The sequence below is a fragment of the Salvelinus alpinus genome, chromosome 3 (assembly GCF_045679555.1).
Source record: "Salvelinus alpinus chromosome 3, SLU_Salpinus.1, whole genome shotgun sequence".
Lineage (NCBI taxonomy): Eukaryota > Metazoa > Chordata > Actinopteri > Salmoniformes > Salmonidae > Salvelinus > Salvelinus alpinus.
In genome coordinates, this window is record NC_092088.1 from 28,692,929 (window position 1) to 28,716,017 (window position 23,089).

Consider the following 23,089-nt stretch of genomic DNA (forward strand, 5'->3'; position numbering starts at 1 on the left):
GGGGTGTGTCCTTTCACCGCTGTTGTTCTCTATCTACACTAATGAGATGAAGATCCAAGGAAACAATGTGAGTCTTTTCAAGTACACGGATGACATGGCTCTGGTATGACTTTCATTTTATTTTATTTTTATATTTTTTAGACGCTACGTCAGATGGGGACAGCTATTTTAAACAGACAAACAACCTTCAAGAATGGTGCCGGTCAAGTGCCCTCCACATCAATGTTGAAAAGACAAAGCCAACGCCTGTTTTTAATCAGGATATTGAATGGTTTTGGGATTAGACAGGATGTTCTGGAGAGGGTGAACAGCAGCTTGGTGGAGAGCATCCTCACCTTCAATATGACAGTCTTGTATGGTAATCTGAGGGTGGAGCGCATCCTCACCTTCAATATGACAGTCTTGTATGGTAATCTGAGGGTGGAGCGCATCCTCACCTTCAATATGACAGTCTTGTATGGTAATCTGAGGGTGAGGAGCAAAAGCAAACTCACCAGAATAGTAAACACAGCCAGCAAAGTAATTGGTTGACCACAGGCCCATTCGAGCAGTCTGTTCCACAAAGCAACCAAAAAGAAGGCAATGGCTGTCATTGGCGACCCCTCTCCAACCTCAGTTCGAGAGGCTTCCCTCTGACCGGCGCTTGAGAATGCGTTCAAACATTAATTCGTTCCTTGTGCTGTTATATCAGTATACGTACTTATCTATCCAGTGCAGTTGGGAAAGCGGTCGGTTGTGAGTGAATATGTTAATGTCCTCTGTTTAGTGTATGCAACATGATGGACTGACTGGTTTGAATGTGTATGATGTGTGAATGTATGGGATCCTTTTAATGGAAGGTGATGCCAAAGAAAAATGTCCATCCTGGACGGACAATAACATTTGATTATATTCTTTACTCCGTACATTGTTGAAGCACCTATGGCAGCGATTACAGCTTCGAGTCTTCTTGGGTATGACACTACAAGCTTGGCACACCTGATTTGGCGAGTTTCTCCCATTCTTCTCTGCACATCCTCTCAAGCTCTGTCAGGTTGGATGGGGAGTGTTGCTGCACAGCTATTTTCCGTTCTCTCCAGAGATGTTCGATCGGCTTCAAGTCCGGGGTCTGGCAGGAACACTCAAGGACATTCAGAGACTTGTCCCGAAGCCACTCCTGCGTCGTCTTGGCTGTGTGCTTAGGGTCGTTGTCCTGTTGGAATGTGAACCTTCGCCCCAGTCTGAGGTCCTGAGCGCTCTAGAGTAGGTTTTCATCAAGGACCTCCTTGTACTTTGCCTCGATCCTGACTTGTCTCCCAGTCCCTGCTGCTGAAAAACATCCCCACAGCATGATGCTGCCACCACCATGCTTCACCATAGGGATGGTGCCAGATTTCCTCCAGACATTACGCTTGGCATTCAGGCCAAAGAGTTCAATATTAGTTTCATCAGACAGGGGAATCTTGTTTCTCATGGTTTGAGAGTCTTTAGGTGCCTTTTAGCAAACTCATAGCGGGCTGTCATGTGCCTTTTACTGAGGAGTGGCTTCCTTCTTGGCACTCTACCATAAAGGCCTGATTGGCGGAGTGCTGCAGAGATGGGAGAACCTTCCAGAAGGACAACCATCTCCACAGAGGAACTCGCGAGCTCTGTCAGTGAGACCATCGGGTTCTTGGTCACCTCCCTGACCAAGGCCCTTCTCACCCGATTGCTCAGTTTGGCTGTGCGGCCAGCTCTAGGAAGAGTCTTGGTGCTTCCAAACTTTTTCCATTTAAGAATGATGGAGGCCACTCTGTTCTTGGAGACCTTCAATGCTGCAGAAATGTTTTGGTACCCTTCCCCAGATCTGTGCCTCGACACAATCCTGTCTCGGAGCTCTACAAACAATTCCTTCGACCTCATGGCTTGGTTTTTGCTCTGACATGCACTGTCAACTGTGGGACCTTGTGTGTGTGTGTGTGTGTGTGTGTGTGTGTGTGTGTGTGTCTGTGCCTTTCCAAATCATGTCCAAATCAATGGAATTTACCACAAGTGGACTCCAAACAAGTTGTCGAAACATCTCAAGGATAACCAATGAAAACAGGATGCACCTGAGCTCAATTTCGAGTCTCATAGCAAATGATCTGAATACTTATGTAAGTTATTTCTGTTTTTTTATTTGTATAAATGATCAAACATTTCTAAACCTGTTTTCCCTTTGTCATTATGGGGTATTGTGTGTAGTTATTTAATACGTTTTAGAATAAGGCTGTAACGGAAGAAGTGAAAGGATCTGAATACTTTTCGAATGCACTGTACAGTCTCTGCTGACCCTTATTTGTAGATGAGGTCTACAAGCTTATTGTCCAAGAGAACACTCAGATATTTGTACTCGTCTACAACCTCTGTCCTGTCTTTTTGGTAGATGCTGCAGAAGTGGGTGTTGTTCAATTCCTGAAATCTATGCACAAGGTGTCAAAAGCGTTCCACAGGGATGCTGGCCCATGTTGACCCCAATGCTTCCCACAGTTGTGTCAAGTTGGCTGGATGTCCTTTGGGTGGTGGACCATTCTTGATACACACAGGCAACTGTTGAGTGTGAGAAACCCATCAGCGTTGCAGTTCTTGACACACTCAAACCGGTGCACATGGCACCTACTACCATACCCCGTTCAAAGGCACTTAAATCTTTTGTCTTGCTCATTTACGCTCTGAATGGCACACAATCCATGTCTCAAGGCTTCAAATCCTCCTTTAACCTGTCTCCTCCCCTTCATTCACACTGATTGAAGTGGATTTAACAAGTGACATCAATAAGGGATCTGAATGGCATGGCTCCCAAAGTTTTTATATTTATTCTCGGTAATACCGATTACCCCACCGAAGACTGCATCAGATGACCTGGCTTCCACAATCACCTGACCTCAACCCAATTGAGATGGTTTGGTGTGAGTTGGACCGCAGAGTGAAGGAAAAGCAGTCAACAAGTGCTCAGTATATGTGGGAACACTGTCACGCCCTGGCCATAGAGAGGTTTTTATTTTCTATGTTGGCTAGGCCAGGGTGTGACTAGGGTGGGCATTCTAGTTTCTTTATTTCTATGTTTTCTATTTCTTTGTTTGGCCGGGTGTGGTTCTCAGAGGCAGCTGTCTATCGTTTGAGAACCATAATTAGGTAGCCCTTTTGTCCACCTGTCTTTTTGGGAAGTTTACTTTTGTTTAGGGCACATAGCCTGTAGCTTCACGGTTTGTTTTTGTAGTGTTTGTTTTGGTTCGGCGTCATTTTTATCAAATAAAGAGAAAATGTACGCTCACCACGCTGCACCTTGGTCCAGTTCTTTTAACGGCCGTGACAAACGCCTTCAAGACTGTTGGAAAAGCTTGTTGAGAGAATGTCAAGAGTGTGCAATGCTGTCATCAAGGCAAATGGTGGCTAGTTTGAAGAATATAAAATATATTTGGATTTGTTTAACACTTTTTGGTTACTACATGATTCCATATGTGTTATTTCATAGTGTTGATGTCTTCACTGTTATTATTATACATTGTAGAAAATAGTGAAAATAAAAACCCTTGAATGAGGTGCCCAAACTTTTGACTGGTACTGTAGAAGAGCTCACCAACATCCAAGACTAGCGATACATTGATTCAGCAAACAACCCAGCTGATGATCTGACTAGGGGAAAGATTTTATCAGAGCTCTCTAAACCAAGCACATGGCAACATGGCCCTCCTTTTCTACCCCAGTCTCCAGAGCAACGGCCCAAAGACTATTCCTGAGCCATCAGAAGATCAATCAGAGGTCAAGAAAGCCTTCTTCTGTGGTACAGTGACGTTCAACCCTCGTGCTGAAGATGTAAGCATACACAAATCCTATCAAGAGCTCTTAGATGCTGCTGCTCAAGTACAACACATTATCAACCATTTAACCGCAAGTCCCTCTGCAGCAGACTACCTTGATGCAGAGCTAGATCTACTCAGAGAAGCCCAGCTGGACAATTGTAGTGAAGACTTGGCATGCCTACAAGCCCAGGAATCGCTCTCATCCACTAGCGACATACTCTGCTTAGATCTGCAGCACCTCGGGACTAATTCCGGTGGGAGGGATACTAGTCACAGCGACAGGATGGATGACTCCAGGTACTATCGTCCTAGACCCCTGCCATCCTGTCACAAAGCTAATCATCCAGAACTACGATGACAAACGGAACCATCCTGGGACCTCCCAGCATCCCGTCTCCACCTATACAAGCCAGCCTTCTGTTCCACAGGGATGGATCGCTTCAGACCCTACAACATTAAGCTTGACAGTAAAATGGAAAAGAAATGTGCCATAATGTTCAAATGCTTGACTACTCGGTCTGTGCACATGATTCCTTTCTTGTGAAAGTATTCAAATTAATACTTGTAAGTGCTATCCTCTGGGGATGCAATGAACATCTTTCTGTATGTTTTTACCCAAATAAATTCAATTTGATTTCAATTAAGTCCTTTATCTCGCTCTCTCTTACTCCTCCCCTCTTTTCAGATATTTTGTCTGGTGTGATCTTTCTTTGTCTTGGTAGCCTGGTGGAACAGGCCTGCTTTTGCTCACATTAACATTTCAATGTGAGCGCAGCAGTCAGTATGCTTGACCAGGCTAGTCTTTTGTTACATCCATTAACACATATCTGGACATTCTGGCAAAAATGGTCTCAATAAATATAGTTGTCGGTTGTGCACATTCTGCACTCAGGAATGGCTGTGTTGGCCAACCTCCCTCGACAAATGATTTTGTTTAAACTTTACATTCCAACGCCATAAGTACAGGCTATATTTAGGTATACTACCTCACATCATATGTTTCTGTAGAAAGAGGGAGAGACAGTTGGTTTTTCAACATAATCAGTTTCATTCCTACACCATAAGTGGAGGCTATATATGACCTAACATTATAGTTTTTGTATACCTTTAAGGAGAGAGAGAGAGGTAGGGAGAGAGAGACACTCGTTCTGCCTCCCTGGTTTGGAATCACTCCTGCTATTTCCTCCCCGGTGAGGGCATAGCGTCACTAGAAAGAGTGATCCAGCCAAGCTTCTCGTGTATCCCCCTTACCCTCTTCACCCTCTGTGTATTTTGTAATAATATATTACTACCTTGACTCAAGCTTATAATGTCCATGTCATAGTTAAATAACCCAGCTCAAATAAGAATTTAGTTTCTATATTTGTCAGTCCCCAAAGAACTGCCACTATATTGTTTGTCTAATGTGATAGATGAGTTTATCGCAGATAAACAGAAAGCCTATCTCATCCCTCTCCATATGACAGTCTGTTTATATAACAATTTCTACTGATCGAGTTACTTTGTAAATGTGGTTTTGCCGTAGTAAAATGTACACAACACAGTAAGTCACGATGGAGCCATTAAATTCCTCAAGCAAAGCAATGGCCAGAGTGAACATGAAAACGTAACCATCTGATGTGTTGACCAGATGACATAACACACACATACATGCGCATGCACATACTCAGACACAAACAAACACACACAGGAATTGGACAAATTCCAAGTATGTTAGATGCAGGTATTAAGTGTTTGTAATTCTTCTGACTGTGTGAACTTGAAATATGAAAAGAGCATCAAACAACTCTCCAGAAAACATTCAAAACACTAAGCTCACCGTAAAGCATTGCTCATCAAATGTTAACTCTGATTATTTCACCATTGAGTAACTTGACTCAAAAAACAACTCAGTTAAAACAGTTGTTCAAGGTTTTATATTAGTCAAACACCTCAATCCTGGTCTTAATTTCCACTTTTAGGTGCAAGAGTGATATGTTTTTAATTCTTAATTTCCTACTTTTAAACCCTCCCCCTGAAACAGAACTGATAGGTGGACTCAGAGGTGCTGTGATGTCACGATACCTCTCAAGGGCGGTTTCTTTCTTTCTTTCCTGTAATTACCTCTAATTTGAGAAAAAATGATCAAAATAGATATTTTGTACACAAAGAAAATCAATTCGGGGTCAACCTCTAAATATTGCTCCTAGTGTTGATCAAAGCTCAGAACACTAATCTTATCAAACAAAAGATGCGTTTCAATATAAACATCTCCACATGGCTTATCTTCCCTATAGGCATACATTCAAATGCAATAAAAAATGCAAACAATACACTTCTAAAAATGCAATACGTTTTTGTTTTGTCGCTGATACCTACGTATCAGTGCGATACATTTGTCATATTTCCCCCTTCCAAGGCTATAACATTACAATTGTATAGCTAATAGGCTGTGTTTGTAGATCGACCTGAGGTGAATGAACCTACAGCAGCCCGGGGTATTTTTTGCTTGTTTTTGTAGTTCTTCAAATAGCATTTTTTAAGTTTTGTAATTGTATAGAAATGCAGTAAATCAGCTTCAACTTTCAAAAACATCCCTATTCCCCCCTTCCGGACCTCACACAGACTCAAATCCTGTTTACGGCTTCTCTACAGTTATAATATAATTTGGCTTAACAGCCAATGTTGGACTGAAGATGTTAACCTTGGTAACTTCCTGGGAACGGTTTCCCGGTAGTGATGGAACTTAAGCTTACCAGGGTTTTAATAATGCATCTGCAAGATTTCACATTGCGTTTCCCAAAACACCATGCATTGAGAACATTCAAGTGCATCGTTGGAGCATGTGTCAATAGGATCGAAAGAAAAGCAGTGCTGCTCTCATATCAGCATTCTCCATTCAAATCTTACCCTAACATTAGAATTATTCCACAATACTGACGACGGATCAGCTCCTAGACCAGTTGTATTCAAAGTCATGGTTGAAATATATAGGCCTGTGTAGCCTATACTGTTATCTTTTAATGCAGTCATCGCAGTTTTCATCTGAAGGATTTTTTTTAGCCTTTTTTTAGCCTTTGCTTGTTTGAAACAATTACAGACATTGGCAACTTTGTCTATGTAGTCAACTTTGTTCTGAAGTTATTGGCGGTCACAGAGAGGCAGAATCAAGATGTTTATGTTTGGTGGAGATCTTTTGTGTATAAACTGATGCGGAAGAGCAAAGAAGCATCTGAGCACTTAGCAGTCGGTAAATAATGAGCGTTTTCAAGTGCAACTTTAGTAACAATGGCTTTAGGAAACTCAGCTCAGAGATAGATGCCAATGCATTAGCAGTCTGGTCTGCTTAGTTCATTGACTGTAATGTAACTAGAAGAGATGAGAGGGATGTCTCGCTTCCTCTTCCGTCTCTGGTTGGAGTGTGAATTAGCCATCGAGGAGGTAGAGTGCGGCGATTGTGTCTGCTTCGGGTCTAAACTGCAGCGACATTCTATGTAGTAGAGATAGCAAAGCCATTTTCAGTTTGACTATTGTCGCTAAATCCATACAAAATCCATACAGTAATCCATACAAAAATGTGCTATTTGCGGCTTCACCATAACATTTTGGAATGTAAATTCAAATCGTTCAACTGAAATTGATACCAGGTGGTAGGTTTGTTGAACGAACTCACCTTTGGTAGAGATGACACACTCAACATAACGCTCCCTTTTTTCCAAGCATTTTTCAAATGAAAAAGGGGCACATAGGGCGGAAAGAGGCACTGCAGTTACCCTTTAAGTGATTTGAATGTCTGTACTATGGATTAAATGTCTTGGCATTGTCAAAACACTATTTGTTTCTACAGACTAATTGTTTTTCCTTAATTATACTTTGGCTCAATTACAGCATGTGTTTACGAAACTATTGACCACTTGCACGGCTCTTACAAAAGTACTTTTTATTCAACCTGAAAGTTTCATTCAGCCTGAAACTTTTGCTCATAATGTGGCAGGGGATAACTTTTTCCACATGTGGCGTGATGCTAAAGCCAGAGAGTGCTAACCCAGTTGATTATTTGGGTCTACAACCTAGAAAATCCCAAGATATTAAGTCACACTAACTTGCTGTAATATGTATGTTAATGGTCACTGTCTTCTTCCCGCCAATTGTATATGATTCATATGCTGATTTGCTGTTGAATCAAATTCTGTTACAAGGCTCATCATAAAGCAAACACACACGGAAGTGTTACTGTCTGTCCAGATGTGTCGTGTTGATCTGTCTCTGCAAAGGTGTCCTGGTGGTCTCCCAGAGATAGTTTTGAGTTATAGATTTTCCTGCTGTGAATCTTAATTGTGAATGTTAAACTTCCATCCATGTTTCTGTTCATTGCCTGTATTCCTTATGAGACGCACATAGTTGTGACTTATGGTTTGATGAGTATCTTTCCCACCTAATGCACCACAACTCCATCAATCTTTTTCACACGTCTGTGTTAAGCAGTCAGCCTCAAAGGTAATACCTCCACAACCCACAGACCAATCCAAGTCACTGGTGAAACACTAGGTGCCAAATAAGGCAGTAAGATTTAAGGTTCTCCTATGGGTCATAGGACCTCGGGTGATGTTCAGAAAGTATTGTTTTACAAGTATAACCAGATGTGTCATGCTCACATGGGGCACGGGCACATGCCCCCTCAGATTTTGTTCTGTTTAAAAATTCTAAATAAAATACTAGCCACCTAGCAGTTTTATGAAGTTGGCTTTAGCTAGCCCAGATAGGTTCCCAATGTCCCAACCTCATAACTAGCTACCAAGAAGCCATTTCAGGCTATCAATGAAGTTAAGAGGTAAGCTTACAGTGCCTTCGGAAAGAATTTTGTTATTTTGTTATGCTACAGCCTTATTCTAAAATGAATTCAATAAAACAATTTCCTCAGCAATCTACACACAATACCCCATAATGACAAAGTGAAAACAGATTTTTATAAATTTTTGAAAATGTAATAAAAACAAACATCTTATTTACATAAGTATTCAGAACCTTTGCTATGAGACTCGAAATTGAGCTCCGGTGCATCCTGTTTCCTTTGATCATCATTGATGTTTCTACAACACACCTGTCTACGGTATATAAGGTTCCACAGTTGACAGTGCATGCCAGAGCAAAAACCAAGCCATAAGGTCGAAGGGTCTGGGGAAGGGTACCAAAACATTTCTGCAGCATTAAAGGTCCCCAACAACACAGTGGTCGCCATCATTCTTAAATGGAAGAAGTTTGGGACCACCAATACTCTTCCTAGAGCTGGCCACCCGGCCAAACTGAGCAGTCGGGGGAGAAGGGCCTTGCTCAGGGAGGTGACCAAGAACCCGATGGTCACTCTGACAGAGCTCCAGAGTTCCTCTGTGGAAATGGTTGTCCTTCAGGAAGGTTCTCCCATCTCTGCAGCACTCCACCAATTAGGTAGAGTGGCCAGACGGAAGCAACTCCTCAGTAAAAGGCACATGACAACCCGCTTGGAGTTTGCCAAAAGGAACCTAAAGTACTCTGACCATGAGAAACAAGATTCTCTGGTCTGATGAACCAAGATTGAACTATTTGGCCTGAATGCCAAGTGTCACGTCTGGAGAAAACCTGGCACCATCATTATGGTGGTGGCAGCATCATGCTGTGGGAATGTTTTTCAGCAGCAGGGACTGGGAGACAAGTCAGGATCGAGACAAAGATGAACGGAGCAAAATACAGAGAGATCCTTGATGAAAACCTGTACCAGAGTGCTCAGCACCTCAGACTGGGGCGAAGGTTCACCTTCCAACAGGACAACGACCCTAAGCACACAGCAAAGACAACACAGAGGTGACTTCGGGACAAGTCTCTGAATGTCCTTGACTTGAACACGATCGACCATCTCTGGAGAGACCAGAAAATAGCTGTGCAGCGCAGCTCCCCACCCAACCTGATCTGCAGAGAAGAATGGGAGAAACTCCCCAAATACAGGTGTGCCAAGCTTGTAGCGTCATACCCAAGAAGACTCGAGGCTGTAATCGCTGCCAAAGGTGCTTAAACAAAGTACTGAGTAGAGGGTCTGAATACTTATTGAAAAACCTATTACTGCTTTGTCATTATGGTGTATGGTGTGTAGATTGATGAAGGGGGAACAATTGAATACATTTTAGAATAAGGCTATAACCTAACAATGTGGAAAAAGTCAAGGTGTCTGAATACTTCCCAAATGCACTGTAGGTAGATCACTGCTTGTTCCGTTGGTCATAAATATCATTTAAAAAAAAATTACAATATGGATTACGGGTTAGGGTACTAGTGGCATAAGAATATACATTTTTGGCTGGGGGGGTACATTCTCACGTATTTTGTTCCCCCTCAGATTTTGGGGGTGCATGACGCCCCTGAGTATAGCTTTTCTGTTTGTTTTTAATCAGTTATGTATTTCTTGTTGTGGTGTTCTCATAGTTTGCATGAGATGTGATATTGCCGTTTCTATCGAATGGCCATGTTATCTTGACTGTCATCTTTCATGTTTTTAGATGATACGTCACTGCGGATAGATGGGGGCTCGTCTGAGATGGGCAGGATCTACAGAGACCAGCAGCCCTCCATCAAACATGGTCAGAACCGAGCGGTACGCAACGCACTGGAGGGAGGACTGGACATCGATACCCTGCCCGACAACATAACCCATGTGGTGGTGAGAAATTTAATGAGTCATGTTTAGTATAACTCTTGTAGTGGCAAGGTCTAACTAACAGGCAGCCATCTGTGATGATATCGATAGCAATATTGTTATTTTCCCCTCTGCTCAGCATCTTGTTAGTTGCCATCCTAACTCCCACATCAGTTTGCTCAGGATCAGGCTCATGTGACTGACTGCGTCTCCTGCACACCACATAACACTCTTAGCCCTGTGAGCTAAAGCCTAGGCCCTCTCTGTGACACAGCTGGTAGTAGGTCATTAGCAACATCTTCATTAGTCACCGCTAATAACCACATCTCAATGCATGGCTAAGCACTTTGATAATGGCCAGCAGTGTGTGACCCCAGCAGATGAGGCCAATCGATGGGAACACGTTGGCTGAAGCTATGACCCTTTATCAGGGGTGACTTCTATTGGGATATTAATGACAGGTGTATGGTAGTTTGCGAGCGAGTTTTCCATAGATGGGTTTTTCCACCGTGTGTTTGTGGTTTGGTTTTACTATCTTTGTGGGTACCAGAAGTCTTCACAAGGATATTAAAACAAGGACAATTCGGAAAAGTGGGGACATTTTGTCAGTCCCCACAAAGAAAAAGGCTATTTTAGGCTTTGGGGTTAGGTTTAGGAGTTAAGGTTAAATTTAGTTTTAGGGTTAGGGGTTTGAGGTTAGGGAAATAGGATTTTGAATGGGAATACATTTTTGGGTTAATAAAATGTGTGTTTAAATGTGTTTGTTGGATTAGTTGGTGTGGTGGGGACCACACCAGTGTATCATCTTGCTCTTACTACCACATAAGTATAATTTCTGCCAAATAAATTGTGATTAGCTTTTCTACTACCCTCGGCACTACAAATTGACAACAGATCCTGGCCTTGTCCTGTCAACTTAGTGTGTGTGTCGTCTGGTTTCACGCAAGACCCTCTAACCTCTCACCACGGCAGCTCTCGTTGACCAATCTTAACGCAGCTCAGGTGTTTCAGCCCTGGGCAAAGTCTGGGGATCTGCTCTCCTCTCATTCCCCCCAGAAACAGGGCCTTGTGTTGGGTCTTGGGGAAGGAGAGAAAGTGGGTCACTCGCTGTATGTGGAGCAGCCAGATCGTCATTGAGAACACTGCATTTAACTGCTCCACTTTCCCAGCCCACACCTAAACCCCAGCACCATTGCTCTCTGTCACCTTGAAGCAAAGCACACATTAATAATGTGATCGAGTTCTGAGATCCGTTAAATAGATACAGAGGCTTACAATGCCAAAGCACTGAGATCATTAGAGTATGTATACAGCTCCCCCACCTGGTGTAAATGAAAATACAGTACATGGAAAGGACCCCTGGTGTCACTATGCACAATAGTTAACTCCAACCTCAATTACTAATTAGCATCATGGCTATCATCTTCCCATCATAAGGACTACCATCTTCCACAACCATACATATTAAGAATACAATAGAATAGCCTCCTACTCTAGATTGAATCAAGGGTAACGATTTAATTTGACTACATAGCCATAACACCTTCATTACACATCTATAAGTATTTCATGAACGTGTTATAACAGGTCCTAACCACATTAAAAGGTTAATGAAATATGTCCATAGAATATCTATAGCGCATTCATGTCATGCTATGCAAACGCTGACATTTAGGCATCTTAATAGATGCATCATTACAATGACAGCGTAGTGTCATTATTATGGCTGTTCTCTAAAATGTGCTTCGGCCATAACAGTGTTAGTGAATATGCCTAAAGGCCAAACCACATTTTGAAAATGATGCTGCTATATAGCCTGTACTAGCCCCATTTCCCGCACCGGTCGGTATAGGCCCGTGACTTAAAGTATGGTCTTCTTCTTCTCAATGAGGTCAATGGTGCATGAAGATCCCCACAGTGTTGAATCCTCGGGGTAGATTTTACAGATCAAAATCGTGTAGTTGAGGGTCAAGGCTCTTTCATAACTCATTAACAGCCCTTCTCCACATCCCTATTAGGTTGCGCATACTGGTCTATAACGCACACATGAAGGGTCTATTTATGAATTATATGCAGTCAAAGTAAAGCGTATCTATTTTGCCATTCAGTAAGCATTTATAGCTAAGCATTTCATGGTTAATTAACTGTGCAGTTTTCCACTGATCTATAATGCCAACATTAAAGGTCTATGTATGAATTCTATGCAGTCAATGTACTGTCAATTCTATTTTCCCATTAAAGTATTTATAAAGCATTTATAAACATGCCTCACTTATCACAAAGAATACGGGCACAACACAATGTTAATAGACCAATAACACAGTTCCAAACCACTCTGCCAATAAGAGACCGTTTTTAGTTTTCCCCTCCCCACTTAGATCATTCTCAGACAGTCCTAGCTAAATTCTTGCTTGACAAAGTTTTTTTGCTAAAAAGCTATTTGTGCCAAGTTAATGGAAATCTATTACAGTAAGGTACTTAATTGTTACCCAGTAATGACTTGATATTGGTCTAAAAAATAGCTGCATTGTGACTTAAAAGGAAATATGAACATCCCATTTAAATTTTCCAGATGTAGCTAGCACAGAAAACAATTGCTTAGGACATCGCCGAAGAATCCTACTGTTGACATTTTTCAGTTAGAATTTTCTTGAGTAGATTTGACGAAGATTCATATTCAAAGCCTATGTGGTCCTTTGTAGCTAAGTTGGTAGAGCATGGCACTTGTAATGCCAGGGTAATGGACTTGATACCCAGGGACACCCATACATAATATGTAAGCACGAATGACTAAGTCGCTTTGGATAAAAGCGTCTGCTAAATGGCATATACACTGAGTACTCAACACCTGCTCTTTGCATGACAGACTGTGCAGGTGAAAGCTATGGTCCCTTATTGATGTCACTTGCAACTAAATATTAGGATGGTGTCCCTAATGTTTGGTATGCTCAGTGTATACGAGTCAAACATTTATTATACTGTCAAAATGGACAAATTGTGAATAGTTTAATTTTGGTCATAGTCAAGCTCGTCCAAAACTGAATTTTGTGAGACTTGTGGTAATCAAATTTATTGGTCACATACACGTGTTTAGCAGATGTTATTGCGGGTGTTGCGAAATGCTTGACTGCATCACAACGTAAATGGAGGTTGGGTTTGTTTCAATCCTGCCCACATGCCCATGGTTGGCAGCACACAAGGAATCATCAATGCAGAGTGCAGCTGCACATGACCCGATTATAATGCCTGTGATAAATTTGGGTTGACTTTGGATATCCGTATGGGGCTAGCTAGGGACCATCTGTAAATTACACAATGTACATGGAACAATACGTGACCGACCGCCTCGATTCAGTCTTATGTAGCAAAATAATTTGAAATTGTGTTTTTTTTTTTTTTTTTACATTGGATAAAAGTAGAGACTCAGAGCTACAAAATGGTATATTATACACTGTAGTTGAAGAACAATAGGAAAGTAATTTTGCGTTGAAAGTTGAACTTGTAACCCCACTTTTGAGCAAATGGCCCTTGAATGTTTTGGTACACCTACTGGAGAGTTCTTCTTTGTTTACAACTATTGAGCATCGTGCACACCCTCTTAAGCCTTAGCCCCACCCATCTCTTTAAGGATTCACATGTGCTAAACAGAGTGAGTAAGGTAGTGTAGTAAAGAACCAAAGATTTCAAGACTAAAAGTGGTGAAAGTAGTAGCCTACAATAAGGAAAAACTCCAGGTAAAAATACACATCTAGTCCTTGGCCTATATTCTAATCTGACTTTGGTGCAGGTTATGTTGTTCTTCACATTAACGTCTCTAGTAAACACACTATATCAAATAAAATCTGTTTATTTGTCACATGCACAGGATGCAGAAGGTGTAAACGGTACAGTGAAATAGTTACTTGTATATTTGCATAGCAGCACTATCAAAAATAGAAAGTGTCCAGATAAAAATATAGTATAAATATTTTATCATTATTAGGTGATGCTTACCCAGACACTAGGGGTGTGCCGAGTAGTCGGACAAACGAGTATCGTAACGGATATGGGCAATTTTCTGGACACGACTATGATCAGAGTATTTTTTTGTAATTATCTATGATCAGAAAAAATGTTTTTTGGGGTGCCAGCAAGCATGTTTCTTACGTGTCAGAGTTTTTAAACCATACTGTACTGTCTTTGAGTCACTCATATGCGTGGTCTAAATAACTCAACTGGCTAGTTTCACTGTCTAAAGAGAAGGGCGGGCTGTACGTTGAACCTGCTGCTCTGATTGGATAGAGTGAAGCTGTATTTCTCCGTCCATTCGCTTCATAAATTCATCCAAACACTTTTCCTCGCATGTTTTCGATCTGATCATTTAGATTGCTGCTGCCTGTTACTATGATAAATCAACATGGCGAGGACATTTGCTATCAATGTGCATAATATCTAACAAGTGGGGCAAGGGTTTGGGAAAGATGAAACGCTAATGCGCATTCTGACTGAATGACAGCAAACTTGGCTGCCTGCTGTAAATTGAGGACAGACACACATACAAACCCATCCCTCCGCGCACTGCTCTTAATCTGCAGCTTTTTTTGCAGTGAGAACATGCAGGGAGGTGCTTTGCCAACATCTATTTAGGCATATTAAAGCACTTGTTTTTTTTCCGATCACGAGTATAATCTGATCCAACTGTCAATTGACGGATACGAATATGGATATGTCGGCGCACCCCTACCAGACACACTTGTCTAAATTGATGGGTCATGTGAAAGAAATGCTATAACCACCCCCCAGGCCACATCTAGCTAAGTGGGTGGGTCACTATTGTCTAGACATGTACACATGTTTATGAAATTCAATAGATGGCCGTAATCATACCCAGACACACCTGGCTAACTTGATGAGTAATCATCTAGCGAAGTGTAGTCTTTTGTTTAGACATGTAACGTTATCTAGCTAGCTAAACAATGAACCATAATACCAACCCATACTAATAGCAATAGAAACTGATTTTCATAGCTAGCCACCATACATGAAATGCTGTAGTATGAATCTACAGGTAGCTAAAGCTAACCAACTAGGTTAAATTTTAGCTAGCTAGCTAACATTAGGCTATAGCAAGCAATGCAAATGGCTTTCTGAGATACAAATAATATTACTGCATAGATCACACATGTAACGTTAGCGAGCCAGCAAGGTAACGTTCGCTAGCTAGCGAACAGTACGCTTTAATTTGCAATGAAAATGAAATGTGTCAAATTTGAAAATGTAGCTAGACTCTTACCCATATACAGTGGGGCAAAAAAGTATTTAGTCAGCCACCAATTGTGCAAGTTCTCCCACTTAAAAAGATGAGAGAGGCCTGTAATTTTCATCATAGGTACACTTCAACTATGACTGACAAAATGAGAAAAAAAAATCCAGAAAATCACATTGTAGGATTTTTAATGAATTTATTTGCAAATTATGGTGGAAAATAAGTATTTGGTCACCTACAAACAAGCAAGATTGCTGGCTCTCACAGACCTGTAACTTCTTCTTTAAGAGGCTCCTCTGTCCTCCACTCGTTACCTGTATTAATGGCACCTGTTTGAACTTGTTATCAGTATAAAAGACACCTGTCCACAACCTCAAACAGTCACACTCCAAACTTCACTATGGCCAAGACCAAAGAGCTGTCAAAGGACACCAGAAACAAAATTGTAGACCTGCACCAGGCTGGGAAGACTGAATCTGCAATAGGTAAGCAGCTTGGTTTGAAGAAATCAACTGTGGGAGCAATTATTAGGAAATGGAAGACATACAAGACCACTGATAATCTCCCTCGATCTGGGGCTCCACGCAAGATCTCACCCCGTGGGGTCAAAATGATCACAAGAACGGTGAGCAAAAATCCCAGAACCACACGGGGGGACCTAGTGAATGACCTGCAGAGAGCTGGGACCAAAGTAACAAAGCCTACCATCAGTAACACACTACGCCGCCAGGGACTCAAATCCTGCAGTGCCAGACGTGTCCCCCTGCTTAAGCCAGTACATGTCCAGGCCCGTCTGAAGTTTGCTAGAGAGCATTTGGATGATCCAGAAGAAGATTGGGAGAATGTCATATGGTCAGATGAAACCAAAATGGAACTTTCTGGTAAAAACTCGTCGTGTTTGGAGGACAAAGAATGCTGAGTTGCATCCAAAGAACACCATACCTACTGTGAAGCATGGGGGTGGAAACATCATGCTTTGGGGCTGTTTTTCTGCAAAGGGACCAGGACGACTGATCTGTGTAAAGGAAAGGGTGGCGCAGTGGTCTAGGACACTGCATCGCAGTGCTAGCTGCGCCACCAGAGTCTCTGGGTTCGCGCCCAGGCTGGGCTGGGTTCGCGCCCAGGCTCTGTCGCAGCCGGCCGCAACCGGGAGATCCGTGGGGCGACGCACAATTGGCATAGCGTCGTCCGGGATAGGGAGGGTTTGGCCGGTAGGGAGGGTTTGGCCGGTAGGGATATCCTTGTCTCAGTATGTAAAAATTTAATAAAATGTATGCACTCTACTGTAAGTCGCTCTGGATAAGAGCGTCTGCTAAATGACTAAAATGTAAATGTAATGTAAAAATGAAAGAATGAATGGGGCCATGTATCGTGAGATTTTGAGTGAAAACCTCCTTCCATCAGCAAGGGCATTGAAGATGAAATGTGGCTGGGTCTTTCAGCATGACAATGATCCCAAACACACCGCCCGGGCAACGAAGGAGTGGCTTCGTAAGAAGCATTTCAAGGTCCTGGAGTGGCCTAGCCAGTCTCCAGATCTCAACCCCATAGAAAATCTTTGGAGGGAGTTGTCCGTGTTGCCCAGCAACAGCCCCAAAACATCACTGCTCTAGAGGAGATCTGCATAGAGGAATGGGCCAAAATACCAGCAACAGTGTGTGAAAACCTTGTGAAGACTTATAGAAAACGTTTGACCTCTGTCATTGCCAACAAAGGGTATATAACTTCTTCTTAATAGGGGGCGCTATTTTCACTTTGGGAAAAAATCTTGCCCAAATTAAACGGCCTCGTACTCTGTTCTAGATCATACAATATGCATATTATTATTACTATTGGATAGAAAACACTCTGAAGTTTCTAAAACTGTTTGAATTATATCTGTGGGTAAAACAGAACTCATTTGGCAGCAAACTTCCAAACAGGAAGTGAAAATTCTGAAAATTGGGCTCTGTCAGGGCCTGCCTATTCAACTGGCTTATATTTATGGATCTGTATGCACTTCATACGCCTTCCACTAGATGTCAACAGGCAGTAGAATGTTGAATGGGGTGTCTAGCTTGATGTGAGACCGAATGAGAGCTTTTGGAGTGACAGGTCCGCTCTATTGGCAGTATTCAACTGCGCACCAGGGAACCTCACATTGTCTTCTGAAATGCGTTAGGTATACACGACGAAATGCTCCGGCTCGGATTTTATTGGATACATATGAGAAAAACATCATAAAGTTGGATTTTCAACCGAGTTTGACCAGTTTATTCAACGTTTATTGGGACTTTTGGAATTTTTCGTTCCATGCGCTAAGAGTTCTTGGACATGTGCCCTCCACATGGCTAGCCAAAGTTGCTAATTCGACAGAAGAAATGGACATTCTAAAACAAAACAACGATTTATTCTGGAACTAGGACTCCTTGCACAACATTCTGATGGAAGATCATCAAAAGTAAGAGAATATTTATGATGTTATTTCATATTTTTGTGGTTTATGTTGGCTCCAACAAGGCGGAGAATTGTTGGGCGCTGTCTCACAATATTGCATGCTGTACGTTGTACTAAAGTTATTTTTTTAAATCTAACACAGCGGTTGCATTAAGAACCAGTGTATCTTTCATTTGCTGTACAACATGTATTTTTTAGTAAAGTTTATGATGAGTTTTTTGGTTAGATTACGTGACTGTCCAAAATTTCTCCGGACAATTTGGTGCATTATGGCTACGTATTCACAATGTAAAACCACGATTTGTACCTCTAAATATGCACATTTTTGAACAAAACATAAATGTATTGTATAACATGATGTTATAAGACTGTCATCTGATGAAGTTGTTCAAAGGTTAGTGATTCATTTTATCTCTATTTGTGGGTTTTGTGAAAGCTATGTTGGCGGTGAAAACATGGTGAATAAATGGCGTTGTGTGTTTGGCTATTGTGGTGAGCTAATATAAATATATATTGTGTTTTCGCTGTAAAACATTTTAAAAATCGGAAATGATGGCTGGATTCACAAGATGTTTATCTTTCATTTGCTATATTGGACTTGTGATTTCATGAAATTATATTATATGATATCCCTGTCGCGTTAGGCTAGGCTATGCTAGTCAGCTTTTTTGATGAGGATGATCCCGGATCCGGGATGGGTAACAAAGTATTGAGAAACTTTTGTTATTGACCAAATACTTATTTTCCACCATAATTTGCAAATAAATTCATAAAAAATCCTACAATGTGATTTTCTGGATTTTTTTTCTTCTCATTTTGTCTGTCATAGTTGAAGTGTACCTATGATGAAAATTACAGGCCTCATCTTTTTAAGTGGGAGAACTTTCACAATTGGTGGTTGACAAAATACTTTTTTGCCCCACTGTACATAGATGAACGTTTCACAGCAGACTAGAACCCCTTTAACTCTGTTTTATTTGTACAGCTTGTTTGGCCTGCGTTGTGTCAAGTCTCTCCGGTTCACATTGACCGTGTGCAGAAAGTAGTCCATCACAACTTTTTCCCACTAATCTTTGTCTATAGTGCCTGCAAAATTCAGGACAGGAATGTTAAGAGCAGTAGCAACACTTTTGCAGTAATCCATGGCAAGCGCTATATCTTCTAATTTTGTCAGGTAGCAAGGATTATCTACACATGGTGAGCAGCTCATGTTATAGACAGAATCATCCTACGTGGCAGACTAATCTGAACTCATCGCTTGGCATGTCCAGTCCATCCATTATCTCAGACAATCATGGCTAGCGGGAAGGTTCCTGTCTTTTTCTGTGTCTAAACCAACAATTGTAAGTGACGTACGACATAAGCATAGCTTCCTGTAACCGGTCATATGTTAAGCCGGGCACAATATGACAACAGCCACTTCAAGTGCAGGGCGCGAAATTCAAAATATATATATTTTTAATATTTAACTTTCACACATTAACAAGTCCAATACAGCTAATGAAAGATACACATCTTGTGAATCCAGCCAACATGTCCGATTTTTTTAATGTTTTACAGGGAAAACACCACGTATATTTATGTTAGCTCACCTCCAAATAGAAAAAAGCACAGACATTTTTCACAGCACAGGTAGCATGCACAAAACCAACATAACTAACCAAGATCCAACCAAACTAACCAAGAAACAACTTCATCAGATGACAGTCCTATAACATTTTACACAATAAATCTATGTTTTGTTCGAAAAATGTGCATATTTGAGGTATAAATCAGTTTTACATTGCAGCTACCATCACAGCTACCGTCAAAAATAGCACTGAAGCAGCCAGAGTAATTATAGAGACCAAAGTGAAATACCTAAATACTCATCATAAAACATTTCTGAAAAATCGATGGTGTACAGCAAATTAAAGACAAACATCTTGTGAATCCAGCCAATATTTCTGATTTTTTTAAGTGTTTTACAGCGAAAACACAATATATCATTATATTAGCTTACTACAATAGCCTACCACACTACCGCATTCATTCATCAAGGCACGTTAGCGATAGCAATAGGCACGTTAGCGATCGTAACAAACCAGCAAAAGATATATAATTTTTGACTAACCTTGATAAACTTCATCAGATGACAGTCCTATAACATCAGGTTATACATACACTTATGTTTTGTTCGAAAATGTGCATATTTAGAGCTGAAATCAGTGGTTATACATTGTGCTAACGTAGCAACTTTTTCCCAGAATGTGCGGATATTTCTATTAGACTCTCACCTATTCTGACCAAATAACTATTCATAAACATTACAAAAAAATACATGTTGTATAGGAAATGATAGATACACTAGTTCTTAATGCAATCGCAGTGTTAGAATTCTAAAAATAACTTCATTACGACATAAGGTTTACGTTATGGCGAGATAGTGCCCAAAACCTGGGCGCAAAACTAATAGTACACAGTTCGACAGATATATGAAATAGCATCATAAAATGGGTCCTACTTTTGATGAGCTTCCATCAGAATGTTGTACAAGAGGTCCTTTGTCGGGAACAATCGTTGTTTGGTTTTAGAACGTCCTTTGTCCCTCTTGAATTAGCAAGCACACTCGCCAAGTGGCGCGAAGCTCTCCTTCCTGAACAAAAGCACACAACGCAACACGCCTAACGTCCCGAATAAATTTCAATAATCTAATAAAACTATATTGAAAAAACATACTTTACGATGATATTGTCACATGTATCAAATAAAATCAAAGCCGGAGATAGTAGTCGCCTATAACGACAGCTTTCCAGAAGGCAATTCCAGGTCCATCCTCGCACTTTCCAGAAAACAGGAAATGGGTGACACGTCATTCCAAGAGGATTTATTCCACCTCAGACCAAGATAAACACCCCATTTCTTCTCTCACTGCCTCTTGACATCTAGTGGAAGGTGTATGACGTGCATGTATACTAATACGTATCATGCCCATTTATAGGCAGGCCCTAGAACAGAGCATTGTTTTCAGACTTTCCACTTCCTGGTCAGGAAGTTTGCTGCCAAATGAGTTCTGTTTTACTCACAGATATAATTCAAACGGTTTTAGAAACTAGAGAGTGTTTTCTATCCAATAGTAATAATAATATGCATATTGTACGAGCAAGAATTGAGTACGAGGCCGTTTGAAATGGGCACCTTTTATCAGAGCTACTCAATACTGCCCCTGCAGCCCAAACAGGTTAAAATTCCAATAGCTCTGTAGAAATTCAAATACAAATATTGAAAGCATTTAATAAGAACTAAAAGGATGAAAACATAAATATTGTCATCTACATTGTGTAATTTACTGACGGTCCCTAACTAGCCACGGAGATAGGCTATCCAAAGTCAAACCAACTTTGCAATGGTCGCACACCAGCCGGCTGAAGCTAATTAGTTAAATAATTTGGCTAACTCTTCCCACCAGAGAACACGCACATCAAACCACACATCGAAACCAACTCAGGTTGAATTCAGTCATGGCCGCAAGCATTTCTTAGAGATTCTCAGGTACTTTTTGTGTGTGTGTGTGTATATAGCCTGTGCTAGCCCTTCTCCTCCTCCTCACTGAGGTCAATAGTGCATTAAGATCCCCACAGGGTTGAATCATAAGGGTAAAAAAAAATTTGTTCTGAAAGTCACAAGCACTGGCCAAAAGTGTTCCCACAGAAAATTGGGTACTACATCACGTGTGGTTATTTGTACCACATTATTGCTCTCTGTCTGCTGTGTCCACTGAGCTGTTGGGCCCACCCTGTAACCTTATTGGATAACGCTGGGCAGGCATCTTGATTGCTGTCAGTCAAATGCGAGGGGCTGAAGCTCATTGGCTAGAACTCGAATTGCCAGAGGGCTGGCCCACGTGGGGGGAAATGTAGGGAAAATGGTGCGGCACAGCTTCAAGAAAAGTCACTTTCAAACTAGGGATTTCGTAGCTAATTGAGATGAGACAGTAATTCTGCACATAGATTATGCATGTATGAACTACACATTCACACATCCAGCCGAAAGTTGCCAAAGTATTGGAGAATGTCTTTAAAACCTCTTTGGGCTAGGTGGGGCGCTAGTGACCCACCTCGCCAATATTCGGTGAAATTGCAGAGCGTGAAATTCAAAATACAAAAATCGTAATATTAAACATTCATGAAAATACAAGTGTCATACATCATTTAAAAGCTTAACTTGTTAATCCAGCTGCTTTGTCAGATTTCAAAAAGGCTTTACGGCGAAAGCATACCATGCGATTATCTGAGGACTGCGCCCCGCGTTTATTACCAATAAACTTCGTTCAAACAAGTCAAACAACGTTTCTAATCAATACTCAGGTACCCTAATATGTAAATAAACAATAAAATGTAAGACGGAGAATGGTGTATTCAATACCAATAAAGACTGTTGACATCTAGTGGAAGCCATAGGAACTGCAATCTGGGAGGATTTCCTTTGATTTTCCCATAGACAGGCATTTCAATGGGTGATCACCTCCCCCCCAAAAATTCTGGATGGATTCTCCTTGGGGTTTTGCCTGCCATATCAGTTATGTTATACTCACAGACATTATTTTAGCAGTTTTAGAAACTTCAGAGTGTTTTCTATCCAATACTACCAATTATATGCATATTCTAGCTTCTGGGCCTGAGTAACAGGCAGTTTACTTTGCGCATGTCAGTCATCCGAACTTCCAAATACTGCCCCCTATCCTTAATGAATCAAATCAAATACAAGGCCAAATCTGGAAGTGCAGTCGTCCTTTAAAATAACAAAAATAGCTCAGAAGAATGCTGGTTCTGTCACGCGGACGTGATGTCACATTGTCCTTTCACCGCTCCTCTGCTGTCAAAACGAAAGCAACTGGTTTCTGTGTCTTAATTTTGTTGTGTTTTATACAGTGCCTTCGGAATGTATTCAAACCCCTTGACTTTTTCCACATTTTGTTACGTTACA

General features: G+C 41.2%; 1 protein-coding gene across 2 annotated transcripts in view; it reads left to right on the plus strand.

Moving 5' to 3' along the window:
- The window catches only part of plxdc1 (plexin domain containing 1), a 113,170-nt gene that overhangs the window by 16,789 nt on the left and 73,292 nt on the right, over positions 1-23,089 (plus strand). For both annotated transcript variants that reach the window (XM_071392436.1, XM_071392437.1), the window contains exon 2: positions 10,307-10,467. In XM_071392436.1, coding sequence (XP_071248537.1) covers positions 10,307-10,467 — 161 coding nt within the window. The remainder of the gene's footprint in view (positions 1-10,306; positions 10,468-23,089) is intronic.